This window comes from Fulmarus glacialis, unplaced genomic scaffold (genome assembly GCF_000690835.1).
Source record: "Fulmarus glacialis isolate BGI_N327 unplaced genomic scaffold, ASM69083v1 scaffold12968, whole genome shotgun sequence".
NCBI lineage: Eukaryota > Metazoa > Chordata > Aves > Procellariiformes > Procellariidae > Fulmarus > Fulmarus glacialis.
Window position 1 is genome coordinate 21,585 of NW_009230495.1, and position 20,471 is coordinate 42,055.

The window sequence follows — 20,471 nt, forward strand, 5'->3', positions numbered from 1 at the left end:
TACTTCTTGCAAGGCTAAGGGAGTAGCCTGGGTCAGCACCTAGATACAGACATGAGTGACGGAACAGTGTCTGTGCAAATATTCTGCAAACAGCAAAGTATATAGGGATTCCTCCTGGTGGATCTTGTTGATTTGTTAGATGCCAAAATCCTAATAAAGACTCGTAGGCAGCAGCCCTTGTACGGCTGTCCACATTTAGTGGTCACTGAGCTCTGCTTTTGAGTATACTGCAGCTCTTTCCTCTGTCCATTTACTTGCCCAGCAATGGGAAATGTGGCTGGAGTGGGAGCTGGAGCCCTGGTCTGATCTGAGCCCTGTGCAAGGCGGACCTGCAGTGGATGCACAAAGAGAAACTCTCGCCTGCTGTGGCGGTAGCTTGGGACCCAGGTGCAGCAAATGCACCAGCGAGAGCTGGCTTTTCTGCCGTGCTCCTGCAGGGACAGGGGGTGTGTTCCCATTGTGCCTGTTCTGGTTTGCTCCTGTCAAGCCTCTTCTCATTATTCTTGCCTTGAGCTGTCTCAGGCCTGAAGGCAAAGTGCTACAGAAGGCTCTGTAGGCTTGCCCTTGAGAGACGTGTGGTCCTTGGAGAGTGGCTGTTCAAGGGAAGCACTGCAGCGGACTGAATTGGGGCTGTTTCAGGCTGCACAGCTCTGAGCTAATCTCCCAGAGGCAGAGACATTACTCACCAATCAGGAATGTGTCTGTATTTTTCCTAATGAGAACAAAACATTTTATCCCTGTTCATTAGCAGAGTTAGGGTGTACTGTTGCTATGCCAACAGACTCCTCTCCCCTGCAGACACACTGGGGGTGTCCTCCATGCCATGGTTAGAAGGGTGAACGGGAAGGCTCGTTCTGGCAAGAAAAAGATCCCATTGTTTTCCCAGGGCTGCCTGGACTTTGTGCAGCTGGCCAGACCTTGCCTTCTCAGGGGGAAGGGAACCACAGCGGGAGTCAAGTGCAACAGAGATTTAATTTATTGGAAAAATAGTCTTTGCATTTCATGTTATGTTGTTTTTTCCAGCTTGAGGCACACTCTTCAATAAGAGAAATGAAGGTGTCTCAACGTTCCCAAGAGTCCAGATGGTAAGCAAAATGCGCCGGGAGTCAGCACTGGGACGCGCATGGACTGCTGCAGCCCGCTGGGCTCCTCCGTGTTCCTGACCATTTCAGTTTGTGTGGCCAGTGTAATGCTGAGCAGCCTCTTGATGCTGCTGCATAATGAACCCACCTGATGAACTGTACCACCTGTGATTACGAGTGGGTTCACCAGGCACGTGGTCTACTGGCTGTATGTGAGAATATGCACTTGTTCCCTTTACAAAGAGAACATTCCCTTTATGTGGGGAAATCCTATGAAGGACGGAGGGCATCTCTTCAACAGAAGCTTTGATCTGTAGAGTTCTGCTGTAAGGAGATGTATTTACTCCAAAGGTTGCCTGTCTATTTGCTTGTCATTTTTGTCTTTGGTTTTCCTCCCCAGCTGCACCCCCCTTTCTTGAGGGACTGGTTAGGATCTGTGGGTTGCAGTGGTGCTTAAGTCAGGCCACTGTACACCTTTTGGAAGAGTCTTCTCAGCATCTCTGGTGCTGCACTTCAATCTCTGTTGCAATGTAAAAAATAACTTACAGACTTTGAATTTTCTGTACAAGGAAATGAGTTTAACCTGCAGATGGAAACAAACAAAACAAAAAAGCTGCTTTCTGATGGTGATCAGAAATGGGCCAGTGAGTGTTGCCAAATCTTAAGACAGTCTCCTGGAGCAGGGGTGATATTCATATCTGGCTGTCAATCACCATGGAGTGTGATGAGCTGCTTTGTGCTGGCTGAGCTCTGTGGTGTTGACAGCTATAGACTCTTGAAGAAATGCCTCCCTGAAACTGAGTTCTCCTTTGAGGCTGCTTCCTATTAAACAGGATAGCTGCAACTCCTATTTCAGTTTACCTGGCGAAGCACTCTGTAAGTGAATGTGTGAAATTTGAATATGGGAATTTGAATATCAAATGTAGGGTGGTACAGCAGAAATTCCAGACTGAATGAGCTGCTGGAGATCTGCAGATCTGCATGAACTTCTGTCTGGGGAGTGAAACCCTGGCACCTGGGTTCTAGGTGCTGATTTGGATGAGTCACCGCCTCTTGCACTGGAGAGATGAGTATCGCATTAGAGCGCTGGGAGTACAGGAGCCCTTCACCAGGATGTCTGCTTGTTGGACTTGCAGCTATAGCAGCAGGAGGGCTCAGCAGAAATAAAAACAATGAACAAAGCCAGACAGCAACCCCCAGCCCAGACTTCTCTGTGTGTGCAGCTTGTGTGGTTTCAGTTCGGTAGTAGACCTGGATTGAACTCTTGGGTGGTAAAGAGCAAGTTTTCAGAAAACCTGTTTCAATCTGGAGCCTCCAAGAATAAATCCTGAGTACATATAACGCATGTACAAAGATTGGCCAGTCTGGTTTCCTCAGCTTTGCATTGTTCTGGGTAGTTCAAGTAAAACCACTAAATGAAACCTGTTTGAAACAGGGAATGATTAAGTACTTGAGATGCATTGAATTCAGGCCAGTCTCTTCTGGATCCGTGCTTTCAGGGTACATAAAAAATAAAAGACCATAAGGAGGACAGAGGTCTGTATGTTGTATTATTTGAGATATCAAGCTGATTCAGTCCAGATCCTATTGAAAAAGTGCTCCAGCAGAAGTGCACTAGAGGACATGCTTTTTAGTATTGTTAAGTGGAAAAGATCATGGCTGAACAAACTGACTTCTGAAATCTGAGTTACGGTTATTATCTGAGTCGCGCTCTACTTCATTCTTGTGCAGCCGGAGTAGCAATTTGGTGTTACCTAGGAGAGTGTTACTTGTTCCCTCCTCTTCTCTTCCCTCCTTTTTAAGCAGTGTAGGGGCTGATTTTCTGCCCTATTTTCTGTGGACCACCACTTTTTTTTTTTTTAGAGTGAAGATAAACATATAACTGCTGTGCTGTGTGCAACGCAAGAATTCTTCAGGAGAAACCCTCACCTTCGGGGGGGTGGAGAGCACATTTTTTCCAAACTGTGGTGATGTGTTTTGGCTGTAGACATTTCTTTCTCATTGCTTCCTATGCCTGGCAAGCAGTTCTGTATAGTGTGCTCTCTGCAGAGTGGTCAGAGTAGTGGGGGGTTTGGGTGTTTCTAGACCTACATACTTCCTTCATCTGTGATGTAAAGCCTCTGTATAGCTACCTCAAACTCCAGCTCCAGTTCCAAATGTAGTATTTCAATGAAAGACTAGTCCAAATGGCTCTCTGGTCTTGCATCTTGTTGTCTTGCAATTCTGTTTCTGAGGTGTCTCCCACTGCATGCTGAGCTTTTCACTAGGTATGGATGCTCCATTTGTTTTTTTATTTAACCTTATAACAACTAGATTCTTGTTTCAGTAGTATCTGAGCTTCTTTCAATGGAAAAATAATGCAGACCTACACATACTGACAGTGAGGTAGAATAAAATTCCAAATTTATTTCTATGTTTTGCCTCTAAAAGCACTTTTAGAACCTTGAGAGGAGGGTTCTCCCCTTAGAGAGAGGTTCTCAGGACCAGGGCCGTTTGTGGGGTGAGGTGTTCCTTCTAACCCTTAGAGAATGGTTTAAATCCCTAAATTATGGGGTAGGTTTATATTTTTTTTAAAGTGCTGTTAGCACTGAATATTATAATTCTAGGTAATATATCTGCCCTCTCTTGAACTCTATTGGGTTTTAATGGCCTCACTTCTTTTTCTTTAATAACACTTCTACATCTCTGCATCTTTAAAAAATGCTTGTTTGACTCTTAATAGTGAAACTGGCAAAGGACAGAGAAAGCCAGATATTTCAGCCTGACAGGAAAGTTTAGGTTGCTTAGTGAGCTAAGCATGTATAAATAGTGAAGTCCTATGTCTGATAATCAAGAATGTAGGAAGCAATTAGGATCACTGCATTTATGGAAGAAACCACTCAGGATTTTGAGGGAGTCATGATAAAAACAGTGTCCAAACCCAAATATTCTTATGTGACTCCGTAGGAGAACACAGTCCGGTGAGAATACTGTTGTTTTATGTAGCATCAGGAAATCACTAAATACTGTGCCCATACTTGAGGTAAAAATTGATGGATTGAAATGTTCATAAAGAACATGTGACAGAATAAAGCTCTGGCACGCAACCTTTGTCGTGAGGGATATATCCTTCCTCAGGGCAGGCTAAATCAAGTATAAGGTAATTTGTATTTTCAAAGTACTAATGGGGAGAGAAAGTTTTTGAAAAATACACCCTATTCTGGAGGAAGAAGGTGTAATTGGATGCTGTGGCTTGAAACTTGCTTGAAACTCAGTTTAAGAAGTTAGGCTGAATATTTTTACAGAGAACTGCCTGACTAGCAATTCACTATAGCAGTTGGGAATCCCTGCTGTGTTTAATAACCATCATGCTAGTTTCTTCAGCTCTTATGGAAATTGAGTTTTCTACAGCTTTAGGAAAACCATTGCATCTTAAGAAAGGTATCTTCAGTTATTAGAAATGGAACAGTAGCAACAGTGGCCAGAGGTGAGGATTACCTTCAATACAAAGAGCAACTGAGTAAACTGGGACTCTTCCACCTGGAAAGCAATGAGTGATAGTTATCCTCAAATCCTGAGTGGCATGGAAAGGTTGGAGCGGGAGCAGCCTTTTTTTGCCTCTTCCATTACAAGTATGAATAGGTATTGAATGGAGCCAGCAAGTAGTAAGCTTAAAAACAAATAACGACTTAGTCCTTGATGTGTGCAGTTAACCTGGGAAGCTTCTTGCCACAGGATATTGTGAATGCCAAACATCTGTGTGTATTTGAGGACACAGGGCAGCTCCATAGAAGAAGGAGCTATTGAAGGTTACTAAATGCATAGAAACCACCTCTATCCCGAGAAATCCCTGAGCTGCATGTTGTTGAAGCCTCAGGGAGTATTCAGGGAAGTAAAGCTACTATGTGCTTACTTCGTACTTATGTTTCAGGCCATCGCCAGAGCCAGACAACTGCAACCTGGTTTGTCAGCATGGAACAGGAGGGGGGATACAAATGAAACTTGAAAAAACAGAGGCTGGCACAGCTTGTGTTCTAGGTTGGTTATGTGCTGCTTGTGATGTACTGCTCCTCTTACTTGCTAAAGGCATTGCCTGTGGGCTGTTGGAGTCTGCAGACTGTTGACTTGAGTTTGAAGAGAGGTGGAGAGTATATTTCTGGAAACTACGCAGCTAGGAAGGGGTGGTGCGAAGACAAATATTCTAAGCAGGGAAGCTGACTTTCTCCCTTTCTCTCGTGGCCTATACTGTTCCTGCTGCTCTGAGATGGTACGTGTTTTACTGAGTTACAGAGACTGTCTTACTGCTGATAGCCTAAATCTTATTTGTGAATTTCCCCCCTTTAAAAGAGTGCTTCTTGCTTGGTAATGGACTGTAACTTAATTTGAGCTAAAATGGGTGATAACCAGATGTATAAACAGTACAATCCCTGTTCCAAAGCGTTTTCAAACTAAAAATGTCATGGCCTACGTGAGGTTCATACTCTTCAGAAGTACTCAAAACACTGGTCTTATTTTAGGTCCTGTCTAAACATCTAAAAATAACTTGAAAATAGGGCTCACTTCTAGGTGGTTCGCCCTTGAAAGTCTGGTCTTGCACTTGGTTTTAGATGCTTACCCAAATCTGCAGAGGACACAGTACAGAACAGCCCTAGTTGTTCCTTTGAACTTTTCCTTTCTCTTTCAGAAGGAAGAGAACAATGTCGGGCTATCTGTCTTTTTGTCCCTAGGGACCTGGACTCTGCTGTTAGGTAGTGTCCTTTTTTTTAACCTTTTGTTGACTAACTTTGTTGCTGTGGTCCTTGGGGAGCAGCTACGGAAAGCTGACTGGTAGCAGAACTAAGATGACATATATTCTTGGAGGCATGCTCTTATGACTGCAAACAACTGAGTTCATGTATTTTGGGAAACTGTAGCCCCTTTGCAAGGATACAGAAACTGACTTGTCTGCATCTCATATTCCATAGTGAAAGTCACTCCATGGACTGGCTGAGAAAACACATGCTCAGATTGCAGCTATGAGGAGTACAGACAGGCCTGGGGCTGAGTCAAGAAGCCAGGTGGAGTACTTGCAGGATTAGGACAAGGGTCATGTTGGGGAAAACTGGGACTAGGTGGAGTGGGCTTAAGTTCCTTTCCTGTTGATTCCTATCATCTTGACGTGCTGCACTTATTTAGTCAGCTGTTAGATGCAGGAAGAAGTGTCTGTCCCAAACCAGAAGTCTCATCATTGCAGAGTAGCAATGGGCTCAGTTGTTACACCATTTAGAGAGCATCCTTCCTGTTTCACTCTCAATTTCTCAATTATTGTTTTTATCAGTAGTTTTATTCCAGCAATGATTCTCTCTCAGCCTGTCCCTGTGAGTGCTGGGCTTGTCTGCCATTCTCCAGGTAGTCTGTCCAGATTAGTTTTAGTTTGAACCCGTATTTAGCCTGTATGATCTTTTTTATTCCTAGCTGATCCATGATTTCAACTAGTGTATTTCCCACTAAGCCCTGAGAAGGTTTAATTTGAAACATTTTTATGATACTAAACTTGTCAGCCCCACTGTCACCTCCTGGGTTGACATTATGTGGCCAATTGTCCAGTTTGGTCCACATATATGTCTGAAGAGTGCTGTCTGAGCCACATTTTCGTGGGGTTTTAATTAGTTGCCTATGTTGTGGCAGAGATGAACAGTTTCCTTTCCCAGAGGAAGGCATAGTCCCTGCCATGTGGAGTATATAGCTTAAAATCACAGAGGAATGGTGCCTGGAACTGGGACAGTCTGCAAACAGAACTGTGCTGACCACAGGCTATGGTTTATTTTTTCAGCACAGATGAGCATACTTTTTTCTTGTTCCCCTTACCAGCCTCTCTGCTCTGTCTAGCTGTTCCTTCCAACAAAAGAGCAGCCACTCAGATGTAAAACTCTTAGTGCTATTCCTAACAAACTACCGTAAATCTGGTTTTCCTGTCTCCTGGGCACTTTTGCCCAGGGGTGACCCTGGCAAGGTAGCATTCTCTTGAAATGCCAACAGTCAGCCAGTTATACTGGCTGAAATTCCTGCTCATAGCAGTCTGCATTTCAGACTAGCACTGCAGTTTATGCAGCAGACCTGTTAGTGCATCTCTGTGGCCCTAGGGTGAAGGTCTGGGCTTCCCTGAAAGGCAAAGGGAAGAGCCAGTCGGTCCTGCCCAGCCAGTGGCTGTCAGACTGTGAAGGTGGGAGGGTAGCAAATGGAGAACAGTCTCAACAGAAAAGCCTTTAAAATTCATGGCTGCCATGAACAGGTAGCCAGTTCTGAACCTTGGTGCCTTTAGCACAGCACCAGAGAAGCTTTCTCAGACTTGAACAGGACCACGAGTTCAAATGTTTTGCCAGAAAAAGTTAGGATCTCCTCAATCTGAGTGTACAGATAAGAACAGAAGCTCATGTTGCAAAGCCACTTAATGGTGTTGAAATTTCTTATGGTGAATTTTGTCTTGTAATAAAATTCCTTGTTCTGGATAAGGTGTGACTAGATGTCTGCCTGTTAACAAAGTGACTGGAGAACTCTTGCTCCAAATGGATTATTTCTCCAAGTACTAAATCTTGCAGTGTCCTAGCTTCTGTTTCCTTTGCCGCTTAATTTTTCATGTTGCTCATTTTCATTCCTCCAGATTATGGACCCACAGTGGTATGAATGAAGAGCATTGCCTGATGGCCCACGCACAGTAGTAGTCCTCCCACCTCTATCTGTATGCAGTCTCGTGCTCTGAATTTTATCCTTGAAACAAGAACTTCCAGGTGTGGACGATGTCTGGGATGGAGGGCTGTGTGATTGTAGGGTGGAAGAGTATGCTGCATTGCTGCTGCCAGCCTCTGGCTCCTCGACCACGTGCACCTTGAGAGCCCTTTGTGGATGGTTCCTGTGCCACCATTCTATCTTGAACTATGTTTGGAAGCACTGGATATCAAAGATCCCAGCCTGTGTGGGAGGGTCATCGCTCGGGGCTGTGGAGAATGGTGCGAAGTTGATTCTGGCTCTCAAGGCTGCACCCAGCCTGTTCAGTCTTCTGCAGTAGCGCAGTGGGAGCTATTGTGTTTTATAGATGTTATGAGCAACTTGGGAAGGTCCCCAGGCTTTTTGAACAACATGGTGTATTGCTGTCTGGTTTTGGCCTTATGAAAGCCTTGGTACTGGCTTGCAGAGGTGGAAGAAAATGTCTGGCCACCTCAACTTGGATCATTATCTAGCAGACCTGTGTAACCTAATTACCAGAATATTGAGCCTAATAGTTTGTAGTTGACTACTAATAGCCTTCCAGGCTTAGACACTAATTTATGGAAGATTAATTGATCAAAGCTTCATTTCTGATAATGCTTTAAAATGAGTTGAGTAATACAAGACAGAATATACCCCAACTTGGTTTGAAGGCAAACCACAAGCAGATTGTGGTAGTGATGTGTAATTCTGTTGATTTTGCTGTCTCTTCTCGGTGGGAGGGGATAGATGCTACTCATGTGGTTGCATTGCATTAAATTTATTTGCATGTTACTGCCTATATTCATGGCTGTAGCCAGAACTGCTGACACTGTTGGAGTGACAGGGGAAGACTGTCAAACTGCTGTCAGGCTGTATGGTTCTCCAGAAGATTACTGGGGGGGGCAGAGAAGTGAATTTTATTTGAAATGAAGGAAAACTCCAAGAAGAATTGTTCTTTCCTGTCCATCCAGGGCGTATTAATTCTTTATAGAGCTGTTGTGGTACTAAAATTGAATGCTTCTGGGGTGTTGAGGAAATGCTGTCTTTAACAGCCAGAGCACCTTGCACTGCTCAGTCTCTGCAGAACAAAAGGGTTTATTCAAGGCAGGCTCCAGTGTTTAATAGTTCTGATTTGCATCTTGACAACTGGATGGTGAAGCTCGGGATGTGGTCCTTATGTGTCTACTTGTGGTCTGTAACACTGCTAGCATGAACTCCTTTTGAGGTAGGTCTCTCTGTTTCCCCTTCGACTGTGCAATCCTGCAGGGCTGATGCTGGCATGGAGACCATGGTTTCCTCTTGGAGTGCAACTGTAGGACTGGCTTCCTTTCACAGGAGTTTCACAGGACGTTTGAAGCTCCTTTCCTCTCTTGCTAGGTTACTCTAAGGCCAGGCTAGATGCAAAAGGACTTGCCTTGGGAATGTGGCCTTTGCCTCTGGGACGTGAGAGCTTGGATGGGGGTCACGGTGCCGTCCCCTGGGAAGCATGTGCTGGTTGCAGGAGGTCTCCTCCCTCCCTTTGGCAAGGCAAATAGACTCTAAGGCAGAAGCGATTACATTGAGAAGATCGTGTGCTGTCCTGGCTGTTTCTGGATGAAACAGTCGGGCATTTCTGCTTTATAGAAATCGGCACAGAATAGCTAAGGCAGGTAGTGCAGAGCAGGACTCTGACTTTCGTAGCCTGTGGAGCCAAAGCTGAGAACCGGAGGATCCTGGCTGAGGCTGGGGAGAGGTGCCCCTAATGATAGGGAGGGCAGTGCGGTTGGGAAGGCGTGCCTTGTTTGAGGTGGAGGCCGGTAAAATATGAATCACGCCTGTTTGAAGTAGTGATGAAATCCCAGATGAAGGTTTTCTGCAATACCTGGCCAAACAGTCTGGTGTGCTTTTGCTTTCCTTTCTCCCTGGGTAGAACGGATGGTCCTGACCTACTTTTAGCAATAGCTGTTCTGTTGAACGCTACCCGATGCTTAGCCGTACATACGGCAAACACATGTTACCTGTTTTGTTCAGTCGGCGTCTGAGTGAGAAGTTTCCATCAAACATTTAGCAGACAGGGAAGAGCTGTTACTGGAAGAGACACTGTTGGTGCGTTAAACCCAATTCTGACACTTTTATGCACCTGGCTCTGGCCTTTGCTTCGGTTTCCCAGTCTGCTGAGGGTGATGCTTGCTTCGCTGCTGTGTTGTGCATTAACTTTGTGCTGTGCTGTCAGGATTTAGTTAGATGGTATCTAAATGTTAATATGATAGATAATGCCTTTAGAAATAGTAAATGAGGTTAGGTTTCCGGCTTCCTAAATATGTGATTAGGCAAGGCTAAAGTTACATTCTTAATATTTAAAAATAAATAAAATCTATAAATGTACCATAAAATAAGAAGTTTAAATAGAGCTGTCATCCTGGGACAAATTGCAAAGCTCTGTGTAGCTCAGTATCCTGTCTTTGATGAGAGCCAGAAGCAGACGCTTAATTAGGACTGTAAGGAACAGGGCATGTATAATGTGGTGGGTTTGTTGGGAGTTTTTTGGTGGTTGTTTCTGTTTGGTGGGTTTTTTTATTCTTTTCTTTCTCCCCCCTCTTATTTGAGTCCCAGCTTATGACCATCATCAGTTTAGGGCCCTCCTTGGCCAGGAGTTGTATCTAATCATCTGATCTCAACTACATCTATTCTCCATTAATTTGTATAATCCCTCTTCTAACTTGTTTATGTTTCTAGTCTCCATGACATCCTACAGCAGTGAGCTCTACAATTTAATTATGCATTTTAAATGTTATTTAAAATATTCTACATCCAGTGACAATATCCTTGAACTGGCTTAGAAAAGTTGTCTGTAACTTCAGTGGGTGCTCTCTTGTTTCTGCATCGTAAGACGTGGTAGTCAATTATTCCATGTTTTTCATCTTGACACTATGTCATGTTTCAGGTCTCTTAAATTTTCCGTATCTTCCCCCTGGTTGTTTCTTTGTCCATCTGAAGTCCTACTCTGCTCAATCTCTCCTTATATGGAAGCTGCTTCATGCTTTTGATCATCTTTGTTGTCCTTTTTGTCCTTCTGTCTCCTTTTTCAGATGTGGGAATCAGAACTGCCTGCAGCATTCAACAACATAATGCTGATGCGTGTTTTCTTTCCTAATCACTCCAAAGGTTGTATTTGCCTTTTTGCTTGATACTAAATACTGAACTGACCTACCAAGTTTCCAAAGTTTTCCTGAGTGGTAACAGATGATTTGGATCCTGTTGTGTTTATGTAATTAGAGTATTTTGTGTTGGTTTTGGTATTTATTGACATCTAAGATATTGTGTAGTTACTCAGGAGTGCATGAGTTCTGTTACTTTTTGCAAGCTTTTCTGAATTTGATTGTGATTAATTTTTTTTTATTAATAAACTTTGCCACTTCTGGGCATATTCCTCATCATAGATCTTATGTGAACATATTGAAGAGTGCAGGTTGCAGAACGAATTCTTGGCAGATCTCACTGATAACCTTCCTCTGACGGGAAACTCTTCCACTTTTGGTTTCCTGTCCTTTAGTTATTTATTAGATCATGATAGGGACTGTAACTCTATAGCTTAACTTTTTTTTCAAGAGCCTTAGTTGACAGTTCTTTTAAAATCAGTTTAGTTCATACTAAACAGATTAAAAACTCGCTCTTGGACCTCGGTTAACTGGAAATGGGAAATCTGTTCTTGGAATTTCCTGGGTACTGCAGGGATTTCTCTCTGCTCCAATATTAGTCTGTATTTTGATCAAAAATTGTGGTTTTGAACTTCTGTGAGCAAATTTGTTTCTACAGGGGATGATGGGCTTAGATTTATGTAGATTTGCTCAGCAGGTTGAATTGGATAGGTAACTTTAGTGAGCTCTGCTTTGCTGGCAGGGTTCTGTTACAGCTGGATTAAACCTGTCTAGGCTCTCTGGATGTACTCTACACATTAAAGGCTAGAGAACGGGATATTTTTTTCCTAAATAGTTGCCTGGAAGAATATTTGAGTCACTGATGGTATTTGACTGGACACAGACTTGGCATGTGATGTGGCAGCTGGAGGAGCAAGAGGTTCTTGGGCAGGTAGATGGAGGAGTGGTGGGTCGAACTGGAGAAAGTAATGCTTGCTCTGTGTGCAGCATTAGAAAGCCAAAGGGATAGCCTGTCTGGGTCAGGTGCTGTGAAAAGGGGATGCTCATCCAGGTCAGGTACCTTTGAAGAAGAAGGGGGGAAAAAAAAAAAGATGCTGACAAACTGGAAGGAAAGGGCTCAAAGAGTTACAAGGAAAAATTAATTCTTTCTGACTGAAGAAGCTCAGACCATCTAACGTATCCATCCGAAGGATTACATGTGGCTGCAATCTGCGATTCATGAAGGCCCAAAGCTGGCAGGGTGTATAGGGGAAAGATTGCCTTATACTTGTCTGCCCTTATACTACTTCTTAGGCATCTATTATTGTCTGTTGTTGGAGCTGGGGTTTCTGTGTAGGTGGACCTCTGTCTGAGTTAGAATATCTGTCGTTATCTTCTTGCTCAAGGAGGATTAAGAAGAAGGATTAGTTTTCAAACTTCATGCAAAAAGAGACTAGAAGCTTCTTTGAGAGATCCTGTGACAAGCGAAGTTAGACAAAATGACAAGGCATTTTACTTGGGATAAATAACCCTCAGGGATCAGCTTGCTGGGTTAAGGTGGTAGTTTCTGTAATTTAGGAGCCCTAAGAAAAAATTCTGCTTTCACTGGGAGACTTTAGTCAGGAGCTCGTGGGCTAGAAGAAGAGATTGCTTAGTGGTGTTCTGTGGTTTGGTTACACAGAAAGTTGGAGCAGATCCTATAGGACTCTAATCTTCAAACGTATAACACTGACAGAAAGTTATCCTTTGGTTGTGTTAAGATACTGAGAAACTAACAGCTGACTTGATTTCCCCTTTTAAAAATAGATATACAACATGGTACTTGAGTTCACATTTTGTTAGTGTTTGAGAGGATGGTAAAGTGAAAAGTCAATGACAGAATATCTATGAAGAAAGCTTCTTTTAACAGCAAGCAGCTTGTGGTTGCTTTATATTTTTTGTAAATGTTTGTGTAGTTTGTCTTGATTTGTAAAAAGTTCACTATTTAACATTGTATTAATCATTATCGCTTCATTAACGATTTGTACTGGAAATGTAAACTAGTGTTTATAACACATTCTTGTGTGTGCAAGAGAAAAGATCAGTTGTGCTAGAGCTGTTTAGGGGAAATACCTGTCCACTACCATCAATTAATTCCAGTGTGGCTAAAATTAATACTTAGGTAGGCCCAGGGGTGTAGAAGCACTTTATACAGTTTTTCCAAAGAACACTAACAATGCACAAGCATCATTAAAATGGCAATAGTATCACAAAGTTGACAAAACATTTTGTGCAACATTGTTTCAATATAACTTCTTCAACCCCCCATCCAGAAAAGTACGTTGTAATGGTCAGCAGTAACTATCAAGAGTTTAGAGAACATAACTTTCCAAGTGTTTATCTAATAATGCTGTTAACTCTGTAGCCTGAAAGTACAGGTTTTCTGCCACATTCCCTCGCTGTTTCAGATTTGATATTTTGTCTTTAGAGGGTTTTTTAAAGTTATTTTGACCTCAGCTTTGGTGTTACTCACATCTGGTATAACAGAGCTCCCTTGTCTGTGCCAGTCCTGCTCCGACAGGATGGCCTGGGCTTGGGATTCTCCTTGGGGTCAATTCTATTTGGAAGACAGAGGTTTGTGTTCATCTCTGCCAGAGCTGCTTGCTGCAAGTGTTCTTAAACAGCAGAGCAGGGAACTGGCCTGGTAGTAGTAAAGAAGACTCCAAAAAAGATTTATTTATTTAATGGGAATGTCGTCTTTCACAGCAGAAAACAGCAAGTCTCTGTTGAGCATATGAAACTTAGGAGGGCTGTAATTCAGGGCTTTTGTGCAGAAAACACAGCAGCGGTCATCCTCCTACTGCTGGGTGATTTGAATGTGCTGGAGCGCAAGGGTCGTCATGCAGCTGCAAGAATTATGTTTTTAATTTTTAAATCTTTCAGTGCTCGTGCTGTGGGTTGGCTCTGCAAATGATACAGTGCAAATTACAGGTGTAATTTTCAGGGACCTACTTTTTTCCAAGGATAATTCTGCTGGGATTGGTGTTGAGTATGAAATCTAGCCTAGAAGTTGGAATGTTATCTGACCTCTCCGTGTTTGGAGGATAGGATGTGGTATTAGGAAAATAATCTGTGAGGACTGAAATAATCTTTATGTGTTGATATGCTGTTAAAATGTGTCCAAATGAGTTCTGGGTTTGTTTCTTTAATAAATGAGTAAAGTCTCAGAGAGGGATACATGAGGTCAGAGAGGTAAAAATAGTGCTACAGAAAACACGGTCTTATTTCAAATTCCAAGTAACAAAATAGTGCCATTGCTTCCACGTTATTGCTTGTTGTTTTGTGGATGTGATATAAATATTCTGTGGCAGAACTGACTAATCCTCTAGCCCTTCTGTTGTGATCCAGATTAAAGAAATGAAACTCAGAAGTATCATTTGGATATTAACATTTTACAGTGCGTTAGAGGCAATGTTCAGAGTATTGTCTGGAGCATTTTCCTATTTAACGGGAGTTCATCAAAAAAATGGAATATTTAAAAAGAATTTTTAAGCCTTGGCAATTGCTTTCAGAATTAATTAAAGGCTACACACTTTTAGTGCAATCTGTCTGTAACAGCTGTGTTGTACACTAGCAGTGAGCACAGGAAGCAGAACGGTTCAGTAAATCCATAAAGAGCTCAGTAGCGTAGCCTGTCATGAAACCATCAGATTTAAATGTAGGTTATCCTCCTCCTTCCTGTCCTCCCAGAGCGGTTGTGATGGGCTTAACTGAAGGGCAAGAATAAAAAAGGCAGTGATGCCCATGCTTGAGAAACAACTTGGAAAATTGAATCAAAAGACACTGCTGGCTTTTTTCTCTCAATTTTCACATAGGATGCGAATGCTTCTAGCTACTGATAGCCACACACTCGTGCTCATTTCTAATGTATGTTTGCTCACCTAGTAATAAATACAAGTTCATTTGCTAATGGCTCTTCAGCAAAGAGCAACAAAGAGCACTATATTCAATGTTTACCCATTGCGCAGAGTGATTAGAACTAGCTTGCAGAACATGCTGTACTACCCTTTTTTTTTTTTTTTTTTTTTTTTTTTTTTCTTTTTTCGTTTTTTTTTTTTTTTTTTTTTTTTTTTTTTTTTTTTTTTTTTTTTTTTTTTTTTTTTTTTTTTTTTTTTTTTTTTTTTTTTTTTTTTTTTTTTTTTTTTTTTTTTTTTTTTTTTTTTTTTTTTTTTTTTTTTTTTTTTTTTTTTTTTTTTTTTTTTTTTTTTTTTTTTTTTTTTTTTTTTTTTTTTTTTTTTTTTTTTTTTTTTTTTTTTTTTTTTTTTTTTTTTTTTTTTTTTTTTTTTTTTTTTTTTTTTTTTTTTTTTTTTTTTTTTTTTTTTTTTTTTTTTTTTTTTTTTTTTTTTTTTTTTTTTTTTTTTTTTTTTTTTTTTTTTTTTTTTTTTTTTTTTTTTTTTTTTTTTTTTTTTTTTTTTTTTTTTTTTTTTTTTTTTTTTTTTTTTTTTTTTTTTTTTTTTTTTTTTTTTTTTTTTTTTTTTTTTTTTTTTTTTTTTTTTTTTTTTTTTTTTTTTTTTTTTTTTTTTTTTTTTTTTTTTTTTTTTTTTTTTTTTTTTTTTTTTTTTTTTTTTTTTTTTTTTTTTTTTTTTTTTTTTTTTTTTTTTTTTTTTTTTTTTTTTTTTTTTTTTTTTTTTTTTTTTTTTTTTTTTTTTTTTTTTTTTTTTTTTTTTTTTTTTTTTTTTTTTTTTTTTTTTTTTTTTTTTTTTTTTTTTTTTTTTTTTTTTTTTTTTTTTTTTTTTTTTTTTTTTTTTTTTTTTTTTTTTTTTTTTTTTTTTTTTTTTTTTTTTTTTTTTTTTTTTTTTTTTTTTTTTTTTTTTTTGTCTTCTCAGCTGCCCTCTGTTCTCCCAGAGTCATGAGGGCTATAGGGCTAGATAGTAGTTTCTTACCTGGAACACCTTTGAGGACTAGCTCTAACAAAGTGACTTCTAGGGGGATATTGGTTTGTGAAAGAAGAATAACTTCAGGTCAGAGCTTTGACCACAGCGAGATCTGCTTTTGATTATGGTCTGCTGGAATGAAGGGCCAGTAGCTTTTCCATCTCTTTCCAGTACAGGTGCTCCAATAGGTAAAATACTTTCAGTGAAACATTAGGGGTAGATTCAACTACAGATCAAAGAGACTGTAAAAAGATCTGTGTTGCTAGAGTGCTGTCATGCGCTGGGTTTTGAGTTCAAGTACTGGTGGCATGTATAAGTGCTAGTTCTGCCCTGGCCGCTGTCAGTGATGGTATGTGGTGGATAGAGCAGAGTCTTGCAGCTTGTGGGCATGACTTCTAGCCAGAAAGCCAGTATTTCAGAATTCATAAATTCTGAAGACACATGCCGATTTTACTGTGTAAGTGCTGGCGTAGGAAGGTTGCATTAGCTACAAAGAAGATTAGAGATTCCTCTAAGTGGTGTAGTGTAATGATGTCTTGTGATCCTCAGCTGCTTCCAGATCAAAGACTGTCTTCTCCATGTCAGTGTGGCTTTGTCACGACATAGTCAAGCTCCTGCTGTTGGATGGTCATCAGCCTATTGTTCTGTTTGCAGGCATTTTAAGTTTTGAGGAGACTCCAGACAGAGTTGCACAACAAGCCATCATGACATCTGCATGATGATAGTGCAGAGGTACCGAGACAGTTGTGTGGTTAAGGAGTTCCTTGAATAAAGCTTTCTCTAATAAAAATGGTGAGAATGCATAAAAATAACTCACATGTTAGAGCTGGGGCAAGATATGCTCTGCTGATGTAAACCCAAGGTGGTAGAGTCAAGTTAGAGCTCCATCCTTCAGTCTACATGTATCTACTTGCTGGCTTTATAAATACCCCTTATCAGACTTCACAGATAACATCTCCCACATGATGAGGTGCTGTGCTCTCTCACCACCCTGGAAAGAGACTCCAAGGCTACTTCACTGCTGTTTGCGAATCTGGGTGAAGCAGAGTGTGTTTGTAGCACTGAGAGCAGAAAACACTAAGTGTCCATTATCGGGGCAAACAAAAGCCCTAGTGTGCATGTAACCTAAACACAGTGCTGGTACGGTGTGAATCAGCGGCTGTGTGCTCTGGTGGAAAGCTGCCAGCCTAGAGCCAGCATTCCTGTGTCCGGGTATATCCTGACAGTACTACCTACTTACCTACAATAGCCATGTGAAGTAGAGCTTTTCCAGAGCTTCACAAAGCCTATATTTAATAATGTGTTGTATTTATAATACCTTCCATCCGCTGGATTTCACAAGTAGACTAATCCTCTCAACTGGTCTTTTGGTAGAGCAAAGATGCCAGTTTTACTGACAAAGGAGCTGGAAAGCAGACTTTTGTGGGGTTCTTTTGCAGTAGCAGTGAAATAACAGATGGATCTACAGTCGTACAGTTATTGTTCTCACCATTGCGACTGTGTTTTCTGCACACTGTGTGCTGGATGTTGTACAGAATGAGTGTAAGACACAGATTGTGTGGTGAGAAGTTTGTGGCCTAAATTGGTTAAGTCCCACAGTAAACGTGGGGGTAGTCTTCTCTTGAAATGCTGCAGATCTTTTTCCACCTCTGTGCTCTAAGCACTTCTGGGCTAATAGCACTTTGAGCTTACCAAGAAGATCCAAGAGGGATGATGCTGTAGGAGGGAAGTGATGATAGTTTTCTTAGCTTTAACTACAAAATTAGCATTACCCCTGAGGAGCTGAGTTGCCAAAATGAGCACAGCAGATTACAGGCCAGTTCTGGAGGAGATACTGTACCCATCAGCTCTGTTGAGCCTCTGGCCCAGCTTGGCATCTGTGTAGCTGTATGTAGCTTTGATACCTTGTCTGCAAGAGGGAGGGAGGGAAGGGAATAGATTCACAGCTGCATCACCACCTGCTTCTCAATTCAAATAAGGTGGTACTCATAGTAAATTATGAATACTTGCAGCTGATGTCCTTTCTCCATGCGGAATGCATTAATCTAAATGTTGCAGGTACTTATTACCACATTTCCACCATGCTGTAGGATTCCACATGCTGTTCAGGACAGTTGTTCTCATCTGTGGCATGGCTTGGGTGGGTCATGGTAGATATCAAGAGGGGTTGATCTAAAGATCCTCTGGAGAGGAGCAGAACAGGTCTGGTGGTTCCCTGGGTCTGTCTAACACCCACCCCATCTGGCCTTGCCTGCACTTTGAGGCATGGGACAGGGAAGGAATGGAGCACTGTCCACAGAGCAGGCATGTTCAAATCACCTTTTACAGTACTGATAGAGGTGCTGTGGAGACATGAGTGCCAGCAAGAGATTTCTCCCCCAGAGAGTGCAGTAACGAGCGAGCAGGATAAGGTGGTCTTCCCCTTGCCTGGACATGCTACATAACTGCCCAAGGAGATGGGGGCCCACAGGGGCTGGCTTGGCAGGGCTGGGGGCAGACTGATGGCCCCAGGGGGGTGGCTGGGAACTGCTATGACTGACACTCTGGAGGCCTCATCCTGGCACCCAGGTCCTGCTTGGGTGGACGATGCTCAGTGGCAGAGATGGCATGGGAGGGTTTCTTCTGAAGCACTAGTGGAAGAGCCTTAGACCCAAAAGAGACTGTTGATAGCCATAAGCGATAAGAAAACGATTAGTTATGATATCTAGATCAAATACAGAGCAAAGGGGTTATTAGTTTGCTCTGAATTGGATCCCAGCTATAGTTTATTTAAACAATGGTCCTGCAGGTTGTTTGTCTTGGACAGTGGTTTGTTTTACTGTGGTGTTGCTCATTAACAATGTATGCAGTGTGCTGGCTGCTATAGGAATGTGGTCCTGTCCTGGAGAACTTCCAATATAGCATCATAGGAAAGAGTTGTGCAGGAGTCGAGTTAAACATGGCTTTTTCTGATGTTACAGGAATAGCGATCAGCTTCAATGTTTGAAGCACCTTCTGTCACAGCATAGATAGGACCTTTCTCCTTAGGTTATGTCCCTGGATTGATGAATCTGTGCTTTGGACTGTTTATTCAGCAAATTTAGTACAAGTCCTGGGCTCGTGAAGAGAAGCTTTCCCTAGTACCAGCCCAGCAGTCTCTGGGAAAGCTCCCAAGAACATTACTTGCAGTATTGCAGCTTCTCCTGAAGATCCTCCTGTCATCTTGGTGTGGAGATGATTGAGTAACGTCTCTGATACTCCTGCAGGTGTCTTTCCCTTGGTGTTTCTGCAAATGTCCTGTGTTGGCTCTGTGTGTCTAGCTCTCTGCTTTCTGTGGTTATTCATGTCGTCTTTGCCCACCTCCCATAATAAGAGTGCTACTGAAGGATTTTGAGTGTTAATCTTCACTCCTGGTTTCTGAGGAGTTGTAACAGCCTTTCCTCTCTTGCAGAGTGTTTATCATGCCTCTGGGAACGTTCCTCCTTCCTGTCCTCTGTTTCTTGGGAGCAGCAATTCCACGGGGACTGCAGTATGTCACGTTCTCACGCAACGCTACGAAATTCCTCCACCTGTCTATGGACTTGGAATCCGGGACCATCTACTTGGGGGCTACCAACTTTCTCTTTCAGCTGACATCTGACCTGCTGATGAAGAATGTGGTTCAGACTGGGCCAGTTCTGGACAGTAAAGATTGCCTTCCCCCGGTCTCGAAGCTGGAGTGCCCTCAGGCACACCACACCGACAATCACAACAAACTGCTGCTGGTGAACACAGTGCAGAAAGAGCTCATTGTGTGTGGCAGTGTGCACCAGGGAATCTGTGAGAAGAGGAGCCTCACATCCATCGACCACGTCCTCTTCCGACCAGAGAGCCCTGGTGACACTCAGTACGTTGCTGCCAATGATCCCAATATCACCACTGTGGGACTCATAGCCTACTCAAAGGATGAGGTCCCCTTGCTGTTTGTAGGACGAGGGTACACTAGCCGAGGAGTTGGAGGAGGGATTCCTCCCATCACTACCCGAAATCTCAGGGCCCATGGAGGGGATGTTCAAGCAATAGACTCTCACTCCATTTTCTCCTATGAAGAAACAGCAAAACTGGCTGTGGGCCGGCTCTCCGAGTACAACCACCATTTCATTAAATCTTTCACTTATCGCTCAAGCGTCTATTTCCTATTCTACCGTCGGGACCTCAAGTCTCAATCACGTGAGTACAAGACCTACATCTCACGAATCTGCCTGGATGACTCTCATTATTACTCGTATGTGGAGTTACCTCTGCTCTGCCAGAGCAAAGCCAATACATACAGCCTCCTGCAAGCAGCCTATGTAACCCGGCCGGGGGAAGGCCTGGCCCAGGGGCAGCTGGACACCGAGGGAGAAGTGCTGTTTGCAGCCTTTTCTGCCTGGCAGGCTTCTTCTGGCAAACTGAGCGAGGAGTCTGCGCTCTGTGTCTACGCGATGGAGGAGGTGGATCGCCTGACTAACTGGACTAGGGATGTTTGCTACATGAGAGATGGGAAGTCAGAAGAAGGGACAGAAGTGGCATATATTGAATACGATGTCAGTTCCAACTGCGTCCAGCTGCCAGCGGTGAGTGGTTTTGCACCTTTGCCAGGCTAGAGAGTAGCGTGCAGCGTGTTCTTGTGTTGCTTTGTGGTCCTGAAGTCAGCC

General features: G+C 42.3%; 1 protein-coding gene across 2 annotated transcripts in view; it reads left to right on the plus strand.

Annotated features, from left to right (window-relative positions):
* The first annotated feature begins 19,252 nt into the window (after window positions 1-19,252).
* PLXNB1 (plexin B1) overlaps window positions 19,253-20,471 on the plus strand; it is a 38,656-nt gene continuing 37,437 nt past the window's right edge. Inside the window, exon 1 of one of the 2 annotated variants that reach the window (XM_009584253.1) lies at window positions 19,253-20,390. In XM_009584253.1, coding sequence (XP_009582548.1) covers window positions 19,257-20,390 — 1,134 coding nt within the window. In that variant the 5' untranslated portion in view covers window positions 19,253-19,256. The remainder of the gene's footprint in view (window positions 20,391-20,471) is intronic. The other variant, XM_009584252.1, reaches the window with a different exon arrangement.